We start from the raw sequence: 13,919 nt of genomic DNA on the forward strand, positions 1-13,919 counted from the left end.
CTTAATGAATGCCCACTTGTTATTACAAACAAGTAGTTATAATGCAAGTATTCTCGGAGATGAAGCGGCTCTTCAACTCATGAAATGAGATTGCGCCTTATTTGGCAGCCATTAACCTGAACTTTTTTTTCTTACTTTTTCACAAAATGATTAAAGTAAACCAACACCAAAAAAAGAAAAAGAAACCAGAAAAAACAAGAGAATTAGATAGAAAGATATACAAATTTAAAGATATCATTAAACTACCAGTTCAACTCTTATGTCATCCCAAGTATTTTTGGCACCTTACTGCTATGTTGCTGTTAGGCGAGTTTGTCTTGAGCACTGTTATTATTAAGAAAGTATCATGTAAGTTATCGATCGTATACGATCTCAACAAAAGAAGAAGGAATTGACAGTTCAATAGACACAGAAATAGACTGGGTTGCATATATGCAAGAAGTAGAAGGTTTTTTACAAGGTGAACGCGACTATACAAAACTAAAAGGCGATACAGGACCACTTGTGTAAACATCAGAACACGCTATCTACTTTGCATTACTTATAAGAAAATAGGTATCCTGCTGGTTTTGTCTATTTTTATTCAGCATTATACTATCTAACCAACAAAGGCACAAACATTCGATTAGCTCAGTATGTGTTTGAGGGTATTTATTTAATCAGTCAATACTTGGCATGTGCTATTTATCACCAATCAAACAAAGTGCCACCTTATGTAATACTCTTGCTTGGATGCTCAAAGAGATTTCACTCTATTTTCTTACTCCGTTGCTTTAATGATCCAGTAGCCATGATGTTTATGCTAGGATGTATTTTAGCCATGACCTATCGACGTTGGACAGTAAGTGCAGTCTTGTTTAGCTTAGCTTTGTCTATCAAAATGAATGTATTGCTCTTCTTTCCTGCCTATGGTATCTTATTATGGCAAACCATTGGTGCATACAAGACAATAGCACAATTGGGTCTCATGGTACTTATCCAGATAGGATTGGGTTATCCATTCTTAAGTCAATACTCTTCAAGCTATCTATCAAAAGCATTTGAATTCAGTAGAGTCTTTGATTATACCTGGACAGTCAATTGGCGAATGATGAGCGAGGAAACCTTTGTGTCGAGTTGGTTTGCTAAAGAATTACTTGCTGGACATGCGTTCACTTTATTGATGTTTATTGTTTGTATCTGGTGTCCACCGTAATGTATTCAATCATCATACTTGCATATCACTCATTCTCTTGTATAGTAAAGGGGGTTTAATCTATGTATTCAAGCAAGGCTTTTCATTCAAGAAACCAAGTATAATGATATCAAACGATGGTAAGCCAACAGAAGGCACGCACACAATTAATTTACTCGGCAATAGATATTATTTGCATGATGTTTACTAGTAATTTTATCGGTATTTTATTTGCACGATCACTTCATTATCAATTTTATTCATGGTATTTCCAAACACTGCCTTACTTGTTATGGCAATGTGCCTGGCAAACATCTAAGCAAGGATTTCAGACAACATCACGAATTGTGATATTTGTCACTATTGAAGCCTGTTGGCTAACATTTCCTTCAACAGTAAAAAGCTCATGGACATTAGTAGCGTGTCATATCATGTTGTTATTAGGTATTTTTGGTAATTCACCTGGGGTTAATTACAAAATACCAACAATAGCAAAATAATGAATAAAGTTTGCTTATATATATAAAAAAAGGAGTAAATAAAATGATCACGGCTTATTAGATTTAAATTACCCTCTTTTCTCTTTTTGTTTTTCTTTATTCCTTCTCTTCTTCTCCATTCCTTTATCGATGTACACTATCAAACAAGACAAGCCTAATTTGACTATCAGATTAAAATTAAACACGATTCATAAAAAGAACAGTTATTATCATGACACAGTAAAGAAAGAAAGCAAAAAGAGGCATAGAAAATCAAGGTAAATGATAATGATAATGATAATGATAATAATATAGGATGTTTATATTGAATAGACTGAGAAAGCAAGGAAAATCTTCGCTTACAATAGGTAAAGTATCGAACTATATGATCAGCCATATTCACCTTCAAATCAACTATAGATAAACAGGCAAAAGATACTCCATTAAGCACGGGTAGATCATTTTACTGGACATCAGGTACATTGCCGATCATATGACTCAACAGTTGCATTAACACACCCATAATAGAGCGTATCGAGACCACCAAATTCATCTTGAGAACAGTCATGACAAATTGAATATGATGCTATATACACCACGTTTTATTTTATTTCGGCTTTATTGATTTTAAAAAGACCTAATGATGTCTTTATGTTAGTTTCTTTCTCCGTGGCAATCCATTTCTTTTTATTCATGCAGGATAACACAATTCATTCTTTCATTATTAATCTTCCTCCTTTCTTTGAGTACAATAGTAATAAAAAAGGAGTTTATCCTAATCATTTGCTTTTTCTTTTTTAAATCGTTATTCGCTTTACAATCATAGCGTTGGATTCAACACCTAGTTTTTGATTGGCCCAGTGCGCGTCCTAGAAAATAAATAAATATATACAAAAAAGCAAAAAAAAAAAAAAATGGTTTTGTCTTTTTTCGTTTGTCATGTCCAGTGTTCATGAACAGAATAAAAAACTTAAACTTGGAAGACATATAAACGACAAAAAGACAATACGTCTTTTTGATAACGTTATTTATACTATAGACGAAACCTTACCCCATAGTGTTCAAATAACAGTAAGCGTCTATTGCTTAATAACTACTGCGCGTATAGACCCATACATATGTATTAGCTAAACAACATATTACTAAACAATGGAGGTGTACAAGCTTATTCCGAACAATATGGAAATAAAGAGCCCAATTTGTTTGTCTCTCAAACACACAGAAATTTAGAGATACAAGAATCTGTCACGGCAAGTCAAGCTCTTTATTTTCTTAAATTGTCTAGTCTAATCGATAGAGAAAATAGCCTTTATGGGTTGAAAAGGCAATTAGCAATGGATTTGTACATAAGTATGTTGTTGACAATACATTAGCATTCAATAGATTAATTTCTGTATAGTACTGCTTATTATGCACCAGATCAAGAACAATTCTTATCAGGCGAGGTTTTCATGCTACTTGATGTAAACTGCTTAAATACTGTATCATATACTAATGCCACTTGTAGTTGCCAAAAGAGAATGAGGCAATCTATAGCCAAATAAGAAAATATGGTGGTCAATGTAGGGATGATTTGACTCAAGATATGACATGCTTAATATGCGTTGATCCAAGAGGTGTAAGTTTATAGTTTTTGCTGTAGTATTCAACTCAATTTCCTTTAGTCACATTATAATGAGTGCATAGACAAAAGTATTCCTGTAGTACTTCCACAATGGTTAGATGATTGTTTTCGACATCATTGTAAGCTAGACTACAACATGTATCGTTTTCCAATACCCTCTGTCTACTACCCTAACAAGCCGTTTACAGCCACCATTCACCCATACCCCACGGATATCAAAACCCTGTCCTCTATTCTTCCATCACATCAACAACTAGAAGAGACAAGACCATTCCTGGATGAAACTATCTATTTCGGCCAAGATATCATGACAGACGAACGCAAGACAGCCATAATCCCCTTTATAGCAGACTATGTTAAGGCAGGAGGGGGCCGAGTGGTGTCTGAATATAACCATCATTTAGTGACCATTGTGATTCTTAAATATCGCTCTTCAGCTGAATACAGACAGGCCATTAAAGACAGCAAAGTGATTGCAAGCTTTTGGTGGTTATCCAATACGTTGATCAGAAAGTATTATTGCCCGCCTTTCGATGTCTTGTTGGATTATCCTGTGCCCAAGATGGGTATTGCTGAAATGAAAAATTGTGTGATTTGTGTGACAGGATTTAAAGGAGCAGCAAGAGTCTTTCTTAATACATTGATTGTAGCAACAGGAGCAAGATATTCGCCAGAACTTCAAAAGGACACTACTCACTTGATATGTGGAGGGTAAGCCTAGTTCTATCAACCAAGACTTATGTGTCTATTCTAGTGGTTCTGGTAAAAAATACCAATCATCAAACGAATATCCTCAAGTGGTTCTTGTGAATCATTTATGGCTAGAGGAATGTTATGCCAAATGGAAGAAAATAGACCAACAATCTGACCGTCGCTACACATTTATTCCCAAAGATAATCATTTGCTGGCAGGTACAGTAGGCAAAACACCTTTGATTCAGCATATTGTGGATTTATGGAAAGACTATACCTGTGAACAAGAACCTCAAGTTATATATGAAGAATATCATGATGAGGACACAAAGGGGTTCGTCAATGAAAGAAAGCCACGTCAAGCAGCACTACGAGCATTGAGTGTATTGAATGATATTGTCATACCAGATGTGAATGCATATGAAAAAGAGATTCGCTTACATCATAAATAAACTGGAATTTAATAAACAATAACGATGAGATCAAGTTCGAGCTTGTTTAGCAAGACTAATATTTCTCCTATTATCGTCTATTGTGCGTTTAAGATTGCTTTCGCTTATGAATTCTGTTGAAACAAAAACATGAAGTCTATTGAGTGCAACAATGGAAGTACCGCGTTCTAAAAGGTATTCTCTGTACTTGACAACAATTTCTTGTTGTGGATGTTTGGGTAGATTTTGACGTGCTTGTCTAAATACCTGTGCGATTCTATTGCTTGAAAGCTGGTCTGAGAGAAGCGTACCAATGACTGGCTAGGATGTGTTGTCTTTGACTTACCGTTAAAGCCAAGCTCGAAATTGATATAATTCAGCCAAAGGAAGTTGTTATAGGGGTATAAAGTCGCTGATAATGAATAAGTTTCTCTTGCTCTGTCAATTTTATTGTTTTTCTGGAGGTATCTAATGTATTGTATGGTAAAAAATGTCTTGGTAGATGCATCCAATTGGGAGGAATAAATTTAATTGTTGACTAGGCTATGGAAGGAATTGGGGTTTTGTCTACACTCAAAGTGAAGGTAGTTCAAAATGACTTCAATATGTGTGGGCACTAATAGAAAAAAAAAGAGAGAAAATCAGAAACAAGATGTGCTTACTCTGGTTGCATTTACTTGATTCTAATAAGGTAGAGTAAATTTGTCTGGCATCATCTGCTTTCCCTTGTTTTTCTAAAACCAAAGCAAGTGCTATTTTAACAATTGTATGCTCACAAGAAAGAAATGTATAGGCCGCTCTTTCAGCCAACCATTGTCCATAACGCATCCAGAATTCTTCATAATGAGCCTACCAATCAAATAAGTCTTATATTATCATTGAAATCTATTTACATAAGCAAAAAAACATCGTTCATAAAGAACACGAATACGTTGTTGGTCTCCTTATGACTCTTCAAAATCAAGACATCGACTCCAGTTCTGAAGTTGAGGTCTGTCTAATGGTTTGAAATGGAGATAAGGTCGTTTGATTTCAGCCTCGTATATCCACCGTTGATGAGTGCCTCCTTGTGTCTTTTTGTAGATCGTTTTCGTCTGCGCTTTTATTTTTTCTTTGAGCGCATTGTCCAGTTTTTTTTTTTTTTTTTTTTTTTTTTTTTTTTTTTTTTTTTTTTTTTTTGCTCCAAGCTGCCTTTCTTTTCTTGAACGTCTTGAGTCCATTGGGTAAGTGTATCTGGATCCAAGGTCTCTGCTGGTGTCATTTGAGTGCGTAGGGCGTACCAATGTTCATAATACTGAGCGTACTGATGCATTGGAATGACGGCAATACGGTCCAATAATGCCAATAAACGCTTAGGATCAGCCAACTGCGTTTTCGTGAACTCGGTGTACTTGTCCCAAAATGGATGAGCAAGGAAATCGAATCCAATACATGAAGCTGCACGTTCAAACAAAATAATTCAACTACATCAGCTTGTGCCTCTTATATGTGATTTTTGATCATTGGAAGCTTTGTGCAACAATTTAAAATCAATATATTGGTTCCAAAGGTCAATCGAATTGAGAATGGCAATAACACCTCTTTCAAAGACCTACTCAGTAGAGACAGGTTAAAAAAGATATCTTTTTGGATTCTCAATCCTTTAGTTTCTTGGCTGATGTTTCACCACGAACAGCCAACTGCCAATCCGCATATTTCTTCCAATAGACATAGAATAAAGGATATCGGGTCAAGAAACTGTCATAGACATTTTCTAAACGAACCATATGTTCGGGAGGTGAGGTCTTTGTCAGACCTTGTGGTGGTGTTTCTGCTACTCGAATAAGTTGTTCCCAAGGGTCAAAATCGTCTGGTTTATCGCGTAAAGCTTGCCAAAGATAATCATATTCGTCTTGTAGTATAATGTTATCATTTGGAGTAGTCATAATGTCAAGAAACAAAGAAAAAAAAGTGGAAAGAGGCAAATTAGTATTTTGAAAGTCAAGATGATTTTATTTTAAGAGTAAACAAAACAAAACAACTCAATAGAACACACACACACACACACACACACACACACACACATTAGACAACAAACATTGATAAAATAAGAATCCCACCGAGGTAGAGATACAGAGCGAGCGAGAAAAATAAAAAGGACGAACCCAAATGTAAGAAAGAAAGAAAAAATAGCCAACCTAGAATATAAACATCTATCCTAAAAAAATACAAAAAAAAAAAAAAGAAATACTTATCCTATGACAGCAGAAACCTATACGTAAAAAGGATTGGCAAAAAAAAAAAAGGATTGGCAAAAAAAAAAAGGATTGGCAAAAAAAAAAGTACAAATGGGAATTCGTGGCGACGCATGCATTAACATGATCCGCTCATAAGGGTCTGATCTCAGCCGGCCTTTTTTTACAAGGCCAGCACCCCTCGATTGTCCTTTTTGTACAAAAGAGAAAACAAAAGAAGCCAATGCCAACGCATAGTCCCCTTCTTCTTCTAAAACCTTGGACCCCAGGGGAAGAAGGAGGACCAGAGACGACGCGCAAGAGGCCCAGCCATAAGGATTTATTAAAGAGAGAGAGAGTTAGTTTGTGTTTGTGTTTGAAGGTATACCGTCATCTTGAATAGGATTGAAAATGCGATCAATCTCTTCCAATGTCTTTCCTTTCGTCTCAACCAAAAAGAAACTGCCTAAAAAGAGAACAGTACAACAAGCACCAAAAAAGTAGTAACCACCATAGATTGTGTTTGTCATGAAGATAGGCAGGATAAAGGTCATGAAAATACCAATAGCCCAATTGAGACCATAGGCAAGAGCAATTGTTTTAGCACGTGTACGCATGTTGGAAATTTCTGCAGGATAGATGTAGGCAACAGGGCCCCAGCTGTAAGCATAAGCAGCTTGGAAAATATAGATAAAGGCAATAGCCGTGTTACGTGCATTGGTACTGGACAGATACACATTGCCTTCATCATCTTCAACATTGTAGCCTTGGAATAGACCACCAACAATGTACATGGAAGCACCCATGATGAATGCACCTGAAGCAAACACACCACGACGACCCAACTTGTCAATAACCATCAGAGTGACTATAGTGACAATCAATACAAGAATATTACTTGTACCACTTGCTACTAAAGAGATACCAGTATCGCTCAAGCCAGCTTGCTGAAAGATTTGAGGAGCGTAGTAAGTAATGGAATACGTGCCTGTGAAAGCAGCGCCATTACCAGTAAAAAGAGCAAACAAAGTACGCTTGAGATTTGTACCACGGAAACATTCAATGAAGGTACGATTACCATAAGCATGTTCTTGTTCAATTTCTTCACAAATGCACAAGTACTCGTTGCGCACATCAGGATCATCCACAGTGGATTCATGGAGTTTAGCGAGAACTTGCAAAGCTTCTTCTTTACGTCCCTTGTCAATTAACCAACGAGGAGAGTAAGGCAAAAAGTAGGCCAACATCAAGAATACACAGACACCTACTTGGATCAAAAAGGGTGCACGCCATGCCCAGTCAGAAGTAAGATAAGAAGTACCAAAATTGACAAAGAAGCCAGCAATGGTGCCAATGGAAGACATGGCACTAAACAACGTAATTAAACGACCACGGATATCAGGTGGAGCAATTTCAGTATGATACAAAGGAATGGCGTTTGTCAGGAAACCTTCACCAAAACCAACCAAGAGACGACCTGCCATAAGTAAACCAAAGTTATAGCCGATGGTTTCAAAAAGTGCACCGAGGGCAAAAACGCCTGTGCCCAGTAAGATAGTATTCTTTCGACCGATCCAATCTATATAAAGTCATAAGCAAACAAGATATATAAAAAACAAGGTTTTCATTACCACAAATGCTGCCAGACCATAGACCACCAATGGTTGCAGTAAGTAACATCATGGCAACCAAAAGAGCAGAACGATAAGTGGCATCCACATTCAGAAAGCGATCCATAAAAGGTTGAAGTACCATTGTACCCGAGACTGCGCCAGTATCAAAACCAACGACAAAACCACCACCTGCGGCAATGATACCTGCCATATACAACGATTTTCGACTACCTCGATGGATGGTTCGCTTGGTAGTAACAGACTCATTGTCATAGACAGGATCTTTTGTATGTTTGTCCATCATAGTAAAGAGAAAAAAAGGAAGGAGCGATAAAGAAAAACGTCTTATTTTTTTTTTCTTACGAGACAATTAAATCATATTCTTATAGTGAGATCCCGAACTTGTAGTCACATCAGCTCATATTCTGTTGCACAAGATCTTCTACAATGATAACGATCTCTGTTTATTGCCTGTGCGCACGCATTCATTGAGATGAATCAAGTATGTCATTGATCAAATGAAATCAATCAGTATGGTCATGAATTCAAAGAAATGAACCAATGAATCCAAAGTGAGTAAAACGACTTTTTTCTCTTGTTTTTATATTTTCTCAAGCTTGTTTCACCATCAAATCATATCGTACACTTGATCTTTTAGCAATGAAGGTAGCTTACCATACGTGGCAAATGTTGATCGCGTCATCTGTTCGATGTCCGGTTTGAACTATTCTGAGCTCAAAATGTCCGGTATCGAGCACGTGACAGCACGTAAAGGTCATGACGAATTCATTGCCACTTTTTCCCTTCCTTTAACACATCAACAAAACAACATGGCTGGTGAAAACTACATTGGCTCCAAAATCTCTGTGAGTACAAGTTTTGTTTAATTTATAAAGAAAACATGACTTATTATAGTTTCATAGCTCATCAGTTTAAGTGACATTCGTTACGTTGGTATTCTTCATAGTATCAACGCTCAAGACTCTACTGTTGGCTTGAAGCAAGGTAAGAAAAGAAAGCTGTATGCGAAGAAGTATGTGCTTATGACGCGTCTTATTAGTTCGCTCCTTTGGTACTGAAGGTCGACGTGGCAAGCCTGAAGAAGAGATTCTTCCTTCTGACAATGTCTTTGATTACGTTGTCTTTCGTGGTTCTGACATTAAGGATCTTCAAGTCTTTGAAGCACCTCCTCCCCCTCCTCCTCAACCTACCATGCCTCAGGATCCTGCTATTATGGTATGTATGATTATATCTAAGTGTTATTCACTCATTCTTTTGAAGAGCATGAATGGTTATCCTCCCATGAACCCTTACATGAACAACAACATGTATATGCAACCTCCTCTTTCTCAGCCACCTATTCAACAAACAAAGCCCCAAAAGCTCCCTCAACAACAGCAACTTTCTCAACAGCAACAACAGCAACAACAACAACAGTCTTTGAATAGACCCAGTTCCACTACTTCCTCCAATAACCATAACTATTGGCAAGCTCCAGCTACTTCTACTTTCTCTATGGATCGTGATTTAGATCAAGCTCAACTTGAAAAGGATACATTGGATGAATTAAAGGCTGAACTTGAAGAAAGTGCTGCTTCACAGCCTACTATTAATGAAGCTGCTATTGAGCAATTAGCCAAGAAAGTAAGTGAGTTGAATCCTAATGAAGACACGGTGATTAGCTCCAAACCATTGGAAGAGCAACAACAACAACAACAGCAACAACAACGTCGTCGCTATGATAATCATCAAAACAACTATCGTAATAACCGTGGTGGCCGTTATAACAACAACAGCAATAACAGCAACAAGTCCAAGCATGATTTAGCTATTCCTTCTTCTGAATTTGACTTTGAAGCCTCTAATGCTAAATTTGATAAGAATGAGATTGTCAAGAAGGATGATGGTATTCATGATCAAGAAGAAATCGAAATTCCTAAACCTGATGAATTTTATAACAAGGTAACTCACATAAGAGAGAAGGAATATGCTTATGATACTGTATAGACTTCGAGTTTCTTTGATAACATTTCATGTGAGTCAAAAGAACGTATTGAACAACAACAACAACAACAACAACAGCAGCAGCAACAACAGCATCAACAACAACAAGGGTAAGCATATGAAAAAAACAATTTTAATACTAATTAAATGACATTAGTGATTCTCGTCGCAGCCGTTTCCAAGAAGAACGTAAATTGAACATGGAAACATTTGGACAAGCCACTGTTGAACAATCGAGATACCGAAACAATTACAATAGAGGTCGTGGTGGTTACCGTGGAAACCGTGGTGGTAATAACTATTACCGCAACAACAATCGTAACAACAACAGTAATAATTATAACTATAGACAAAACAAGGTAAGTTTACTTTATTACTTTCTTTTCTTTGACTAACACACTATAGCCTCAAAATCAACAAGAGTCCATTTAAGAATATATAAAGCATATATTTCTCACATTGTACATGTAATTCTTTGTTTTGTTGATGTTATTAAAAAAAGAAAAAGCCAGAATCATTTTGATTGGTTCACTAAACTCTTTATAGTAGTTCCTTTTCTGTCAAATTTTTGATTTTCCTTTTTCTTTTTCTTTTTTTTTTTTGTTCATATCAAGATCCTTACTTCTTGAAAGTTTTTTTTTTTTTTATTGTTTTATTGCTAAAAACTAAAAAAAAAAAAAAAAAAAATTAATAATAATAATATGAATTCAATCGAAAAATACCCTCATGATTTTGATCCAACCAAGCACGATTTGACTGAAAGCTATAGTCAGTCTTCGGATGATTCAAGAGGCATTTCTACCGGGCACAAGTTTTTTTCTAAGCAGACTATCATCAATTACTTTCCTCGGTATAAACTCAAGCGATCTGGCCCTATTTTCATTGATGAAAGACCACCTATTCACCAATGTCTCTTAATGGGTATCCAACATGTCTTGGCCATGTTTGGTTCTACTGTGCTTGGTAAGCAGAAATAATAAAATCACTGTATGATTATTGACCCTCTTACATAGCTCCATTGATGATGGGTTTTGACACAAATAGTAAAGTATTTTCCTACTAAAGCTTATCTGTGCTCACGATTACCTATCTTTATTCTAGCCGCATTGTTCTTTTCCGGTATTGGGACGATCATCTTCTATATTTGTACTGGTGGAAGAGGTAAAAGATTTATAGAAATAAAAATATAGACTAAACTCCATTATTAGTTCCTTCTTATGTTGGTTCTTCCTTTGGCTTTATTGGTGTAGTTGTATCTGCTACAGGCTACAATTATTCGCCTACTTCTGGAAGAAATGAAAATGTCGATGTTGCTGCTGGTGGTATTATTATCTGTGCTATCGTGTATCTAGCAATTGGCGTGGCTATTCATTTTGCAGGCCATCGTTGGATCGAATATGTGATGCCTCCCGGTAAGAATACAAGACTCTAAACGGCGATTGAACCTTAACTGACATTTAATTAGTTGTCACTGGTACTGTAGTCATGACGATTGGTATTCATTTATCCACTTCCGCTTTTCAAAGTGCTACTGGAACTTCCTTTGATGGTTGGATGGCATTCACTACTGTCATGTTGATTTCCCTTGTAAGTATTTATGCTCCTGGCATGTTGAAGCGTATTCCTATCTTGATTGGCATGATCATTGGCTATCTTATCTATTTTGGAGTCGGCTGGTCCGGTCATGGTCCTGCAATCGATTATACCGAGGTATACGAAGCTTCTTGGTTTGCTGCCCCTACTTTTGTGAAGCCTCGATTTGAAGGTCAGGCTATTAGTATCATTGTGCCTGTCTGTGTTGTCTTGTTGGCCGAGAACTTGGGTCACATTAAAGCAGTGGGTGCCATGGCTGAAAAGCCTCTAGACAAGTATCTGGCTCGTGCCATTATTGGTGATGCTATTGCAACCATTGTGTCTGCTTCTGGTGGTGGTCCTGGTACGACTACTTATTCTGAAAATATTGGTGTCATGGTAAGCAGACCATCAAGTACTATATTATTGTATATTCACTTAGGATAGGCTGTCACTCAAATCTTTTCTACTTTGATTTTCTTGGTTGCTGCTGTGATTGCTATCCTTCTTGGCTTTATTCAAAAATTTGGTGCAGCTATTCATACTATTCCTGAAGGTGTCTTTGGTGGTTTGTCCATCATTCTTTTTGGTTTGATTACTGTATCGGGTGCTAGAATCTGGGTTGAAAATGAAGTTGATTTCAAAGACTCACGAAACATGTTGGTTGCCGGTGTTCCAGTGATCATTGGTGCAGCTATGCAGACGACGTTGAAATGGGGCAATTTCCAATTAGATGGCATTGGTCTTCCTACTTATTCTGCTATTCTCCTATACCAAATCTTGCGTGGCTGGGATGGTATTGCTGACCTCATCAACCGTAGAAAAAAGAAGTCTATGAATGAAGAACATGCTACTACTGTATAAAATAGATTCGTATGATAATCACTTTAATAATAAACTCTTTATACATATACATATACATATATATTTCTATTATAGCTCTTCATGAGCAACTACAAATTTCTTTTGGTAAGGTGGAGGTGTAGGCAGTGTTTCATTGTAATCAGCATAGAGTGCTACTGCTTCGTTACCACGGATTTCCAATGCCCCTTTCTGTCCACCATAAGCACTTGAAATACCAATATCAATCAAGACCACTTTACCCCCACAGCGTGTATGAATAGCACCATCATGTTGTACTGTATGCCCCACAACCATACGATTCGCCTCCATAAGATCCAATGCTTGATCAAGCAAGTCACACACAGTATCTTCATCATCTAGAGCATATCCACGATACCATGTAGGCCCCTCTACACCATAAATACCATAAGGGTCTCCATGATGTCCAAAGGACTTCATAAAAGGTACAATTGTTTGATGTGTTTGATCATTGATCCATTCAATACCCAACTTGCCAAAATAAGGTGTAATACCACCATGACAAAACACAGTTGAACCTACTTTGGTGGTCATGTTTAACAAAGTCAGATATTCACCAATAAAACCATCTGCTTCAAATGCTTTTTTGCGTGCCTCAATACCACCAAATGTCTCTGGTTCGCCTGGATAGACATAGCGCCAATCACCAATCAAGTTCATGATTTCGTGATTGCCGAGTAAAGGAATGACAAGACCACCTTGAAGAGGTGCTTCATCACGTAAGTTTTGGATAAGTTCATAAAGTTTAATCGTATCTGTTCCTCTATCAACCACATCACCCTAATCATAAAATTTGTGTTAGTTGTTGGTAAAAGGAAGACTTACTTGCCGTTTGAACAAAGATAGCATCTCCACCAATCCAATGATGATCTTCATCAATCAACTTGGAAAACTTGAGAATCTCGAGTGTATTAGGCAAATCTCCATGAAGATCACCTAAAGCAATAATACGACGATCTTCTGTACTTGCACTGACTAGGCTCCATAGTGTGCAGCCCAAAGACACAAGTGCTGCCAAATGTACCATATCGATAAATAAAAGATGAAAAAAAAAAAAAAAAAAAAAAAAAAAACGGTACACTATTTAAGGAACAAATAATACGTGTGGCTTACTTGACTTGGTTATTTTCGTTGCGTTTTTTTTTTTGTTCTGTCAAGATATTCAGGCACAATTGCGAAACTTCCTTTCCAAATATACATTAAAATGCTATCCTCGCAATAGATTCAATGACAC

General features: G+C 36.9%; 7 protein-coding genes across 7 annotated transcripts; 4 read left to right on the forward strand and 3 right to left on the reverse strand.

Moving 5' to 3' along the window:
* Positions 1–135: 135 nt before the first annotated feature.
* On the forward strand, positions 136–1,735 carry B0P05DRAFT_511006 (asparagine-linked glycosylation 3). The gene is made up of 5 exons (XM_051575605.1): positions 136–348; positions 407–506; positions 556–1,191; positions 1,241–1,314; positions 1,361–1,735. The coding sequence occupies exons 1-5, from the start codon at positions 147–149 to the stop codon at positions 1,672–1,674; spliced, it is 1,326 nt and encodes a 441-aa protein (XP_051434429.1). The 5' UTR covers positions 136–146; the 3' UTR covers positions 1,675–1,735.
* A 1,503-nt stretch (positions 1,736–3,238) lies between these two features.
* On the forward strand, positions 3,239–4,422 carry B0P05DRAFT_579582 (BRCT domain-containing protein; the record flags this gene model as incomplete). Its single annotated transcript, XM_051581942.1, has 3 exons — positions 3,239–3,271; positions 3,318–3,988; positions 4,032–4,422. 3 exons carry the CDS (start codon positions 3,239–3,241, stop codon positions 4,420–4,422), a joined length of 1,095 nt encoding a protein of 364 aa, XP_051434430.1.
* A 506-nt stretch (positions 4,423–4,928) lies between these two features.
* On the reverse strand, positions 4,929–6,326 carry B0P05DRAFT_579583 (uncharacterized protein; the record flags this gene model as incomplete). Its single annotated transcript, XM_051581943.1, has 7 exons — positions 4,929–5,017; positions 5,079–5,250; positions 5,295–5,344; positions 5,375–5,495; positions 5,609–5,838; positions 5,980–5,992; positions 6,075–6,326. 7 exons carry the CDS (start codon positions 6,324–6,326, stop codon positions 4,929–4,931), a joined length of 927 nt encoding a protein of 308 aa, XP_051434431.1.
* Positions 6,327–6,661: 335 nt separating this feature from the next.
* On the reverse strand, positions 6,662–8,782 carry B0P05DRAFT_604171 (general substrate transporter). The gene is made up of 2 exons (XM_051583314.1): positions 8,246–8,782; positions 6,662–8,193 (listed from the first exon to the last, which is right to left on the reverse strand). Exons 1-2 carry the CDS (start codon positions 8,529–8,531, stop codon positions 6,974–6,976), a joined length of 1,506 nt encoding a protein of 501 aa, XP_051434432.1. The 5' UTR covers positions 8,532–8,782; the 3' UTR covers positions 6,662–6,973.
* A 263-nt stretch (positions 8,783–9,045) lies between these two features.
* On the forward strand, positions 9,046–10,845 carry B0P05DRAFT_597165 (Scd6-like Sm domain-containing protein). The gene is made up of 7 exons (XM_051583148.1): positions 9,046–9,093; positions 9,151–9,232; positions 9,288–9,463; positions 9,509–10,189; positions 10,235–10,341; positions 10,389–10,590; positions 10,637–10,845. Exons 1-7 carry the CDS (start codon positions 9,058–9,060, stop codon positions 10,661–10,663), a joined length of 1,311 nt encoding a protein of 436 aa, XP_051434433.1. The 5' UTR covers positions 9,046–9,057; the 3' UTR covers positions 10,664–10,845.
* Positions 10,846–10,891: 46 nt separating this feature from the next.
* On the forward strand, positions 10,892–12,671 carry B0P05DRAFT_543774 (Xanthine/uracil/vitamin C permease). The gene is made up of 5 exons (XM_051578468.1): positions 10,892–11,274; positions 11,333–11,392; positions 11,440–11,643; positions 11,697–12,202; positions 12,251–12,671. Exons 1-5 carry the CDS (start codon positions 11,253–11,255, stop codon positions 12,665–12,667), a joined length of 1,209 nt encoding a protein of 402 aa, XP_051434434.1. The 5' UTR covers positions 10,892–11,252; the 3' UTR covers positions 12,668–12,671.
* B0P05DRAFT_543777 (Metallo-dependent phosphatase-like protein) lies at positions 12,672–13,716 on the reverse strand. The gene is made up of 2 exons (XM_051578469.1): positions 13,515–13,716; positions 12,672–13,465 (listed from the first exon to the last, which is right to left on the reverse strand). Exons 1-2 carry the CDS (start codon positions 13,710–13,712, stop codon positions 12,737–12,739), a joined length of 927 nt encoding a protein of 308 aa, XP_051434435.1. The 5' UTR covers positions 13,713–13,716; the 3' UTR covers positions 12,672–12,736.
* Between the last annotated feature and the right edge of the window lie 203 nt (positions 13,717–13,919).

This window comes from Gilbertella persicaria, assembly GCF_025201335.1.
Source record: "Gilbertella persicaria strain CBS 190.32 chromosome Unknown B0P05scaffold_22, whole genome shotgun sequence".
In the NCBI taxonomy this organism is placed as follows: domain Eukaryota; kingdom Fungi; phylum Mucoromycota; class Mucoromycetes; order Mucorales; family Choanephoraceae; genus Gilbertella; species Gilbertella persicaria.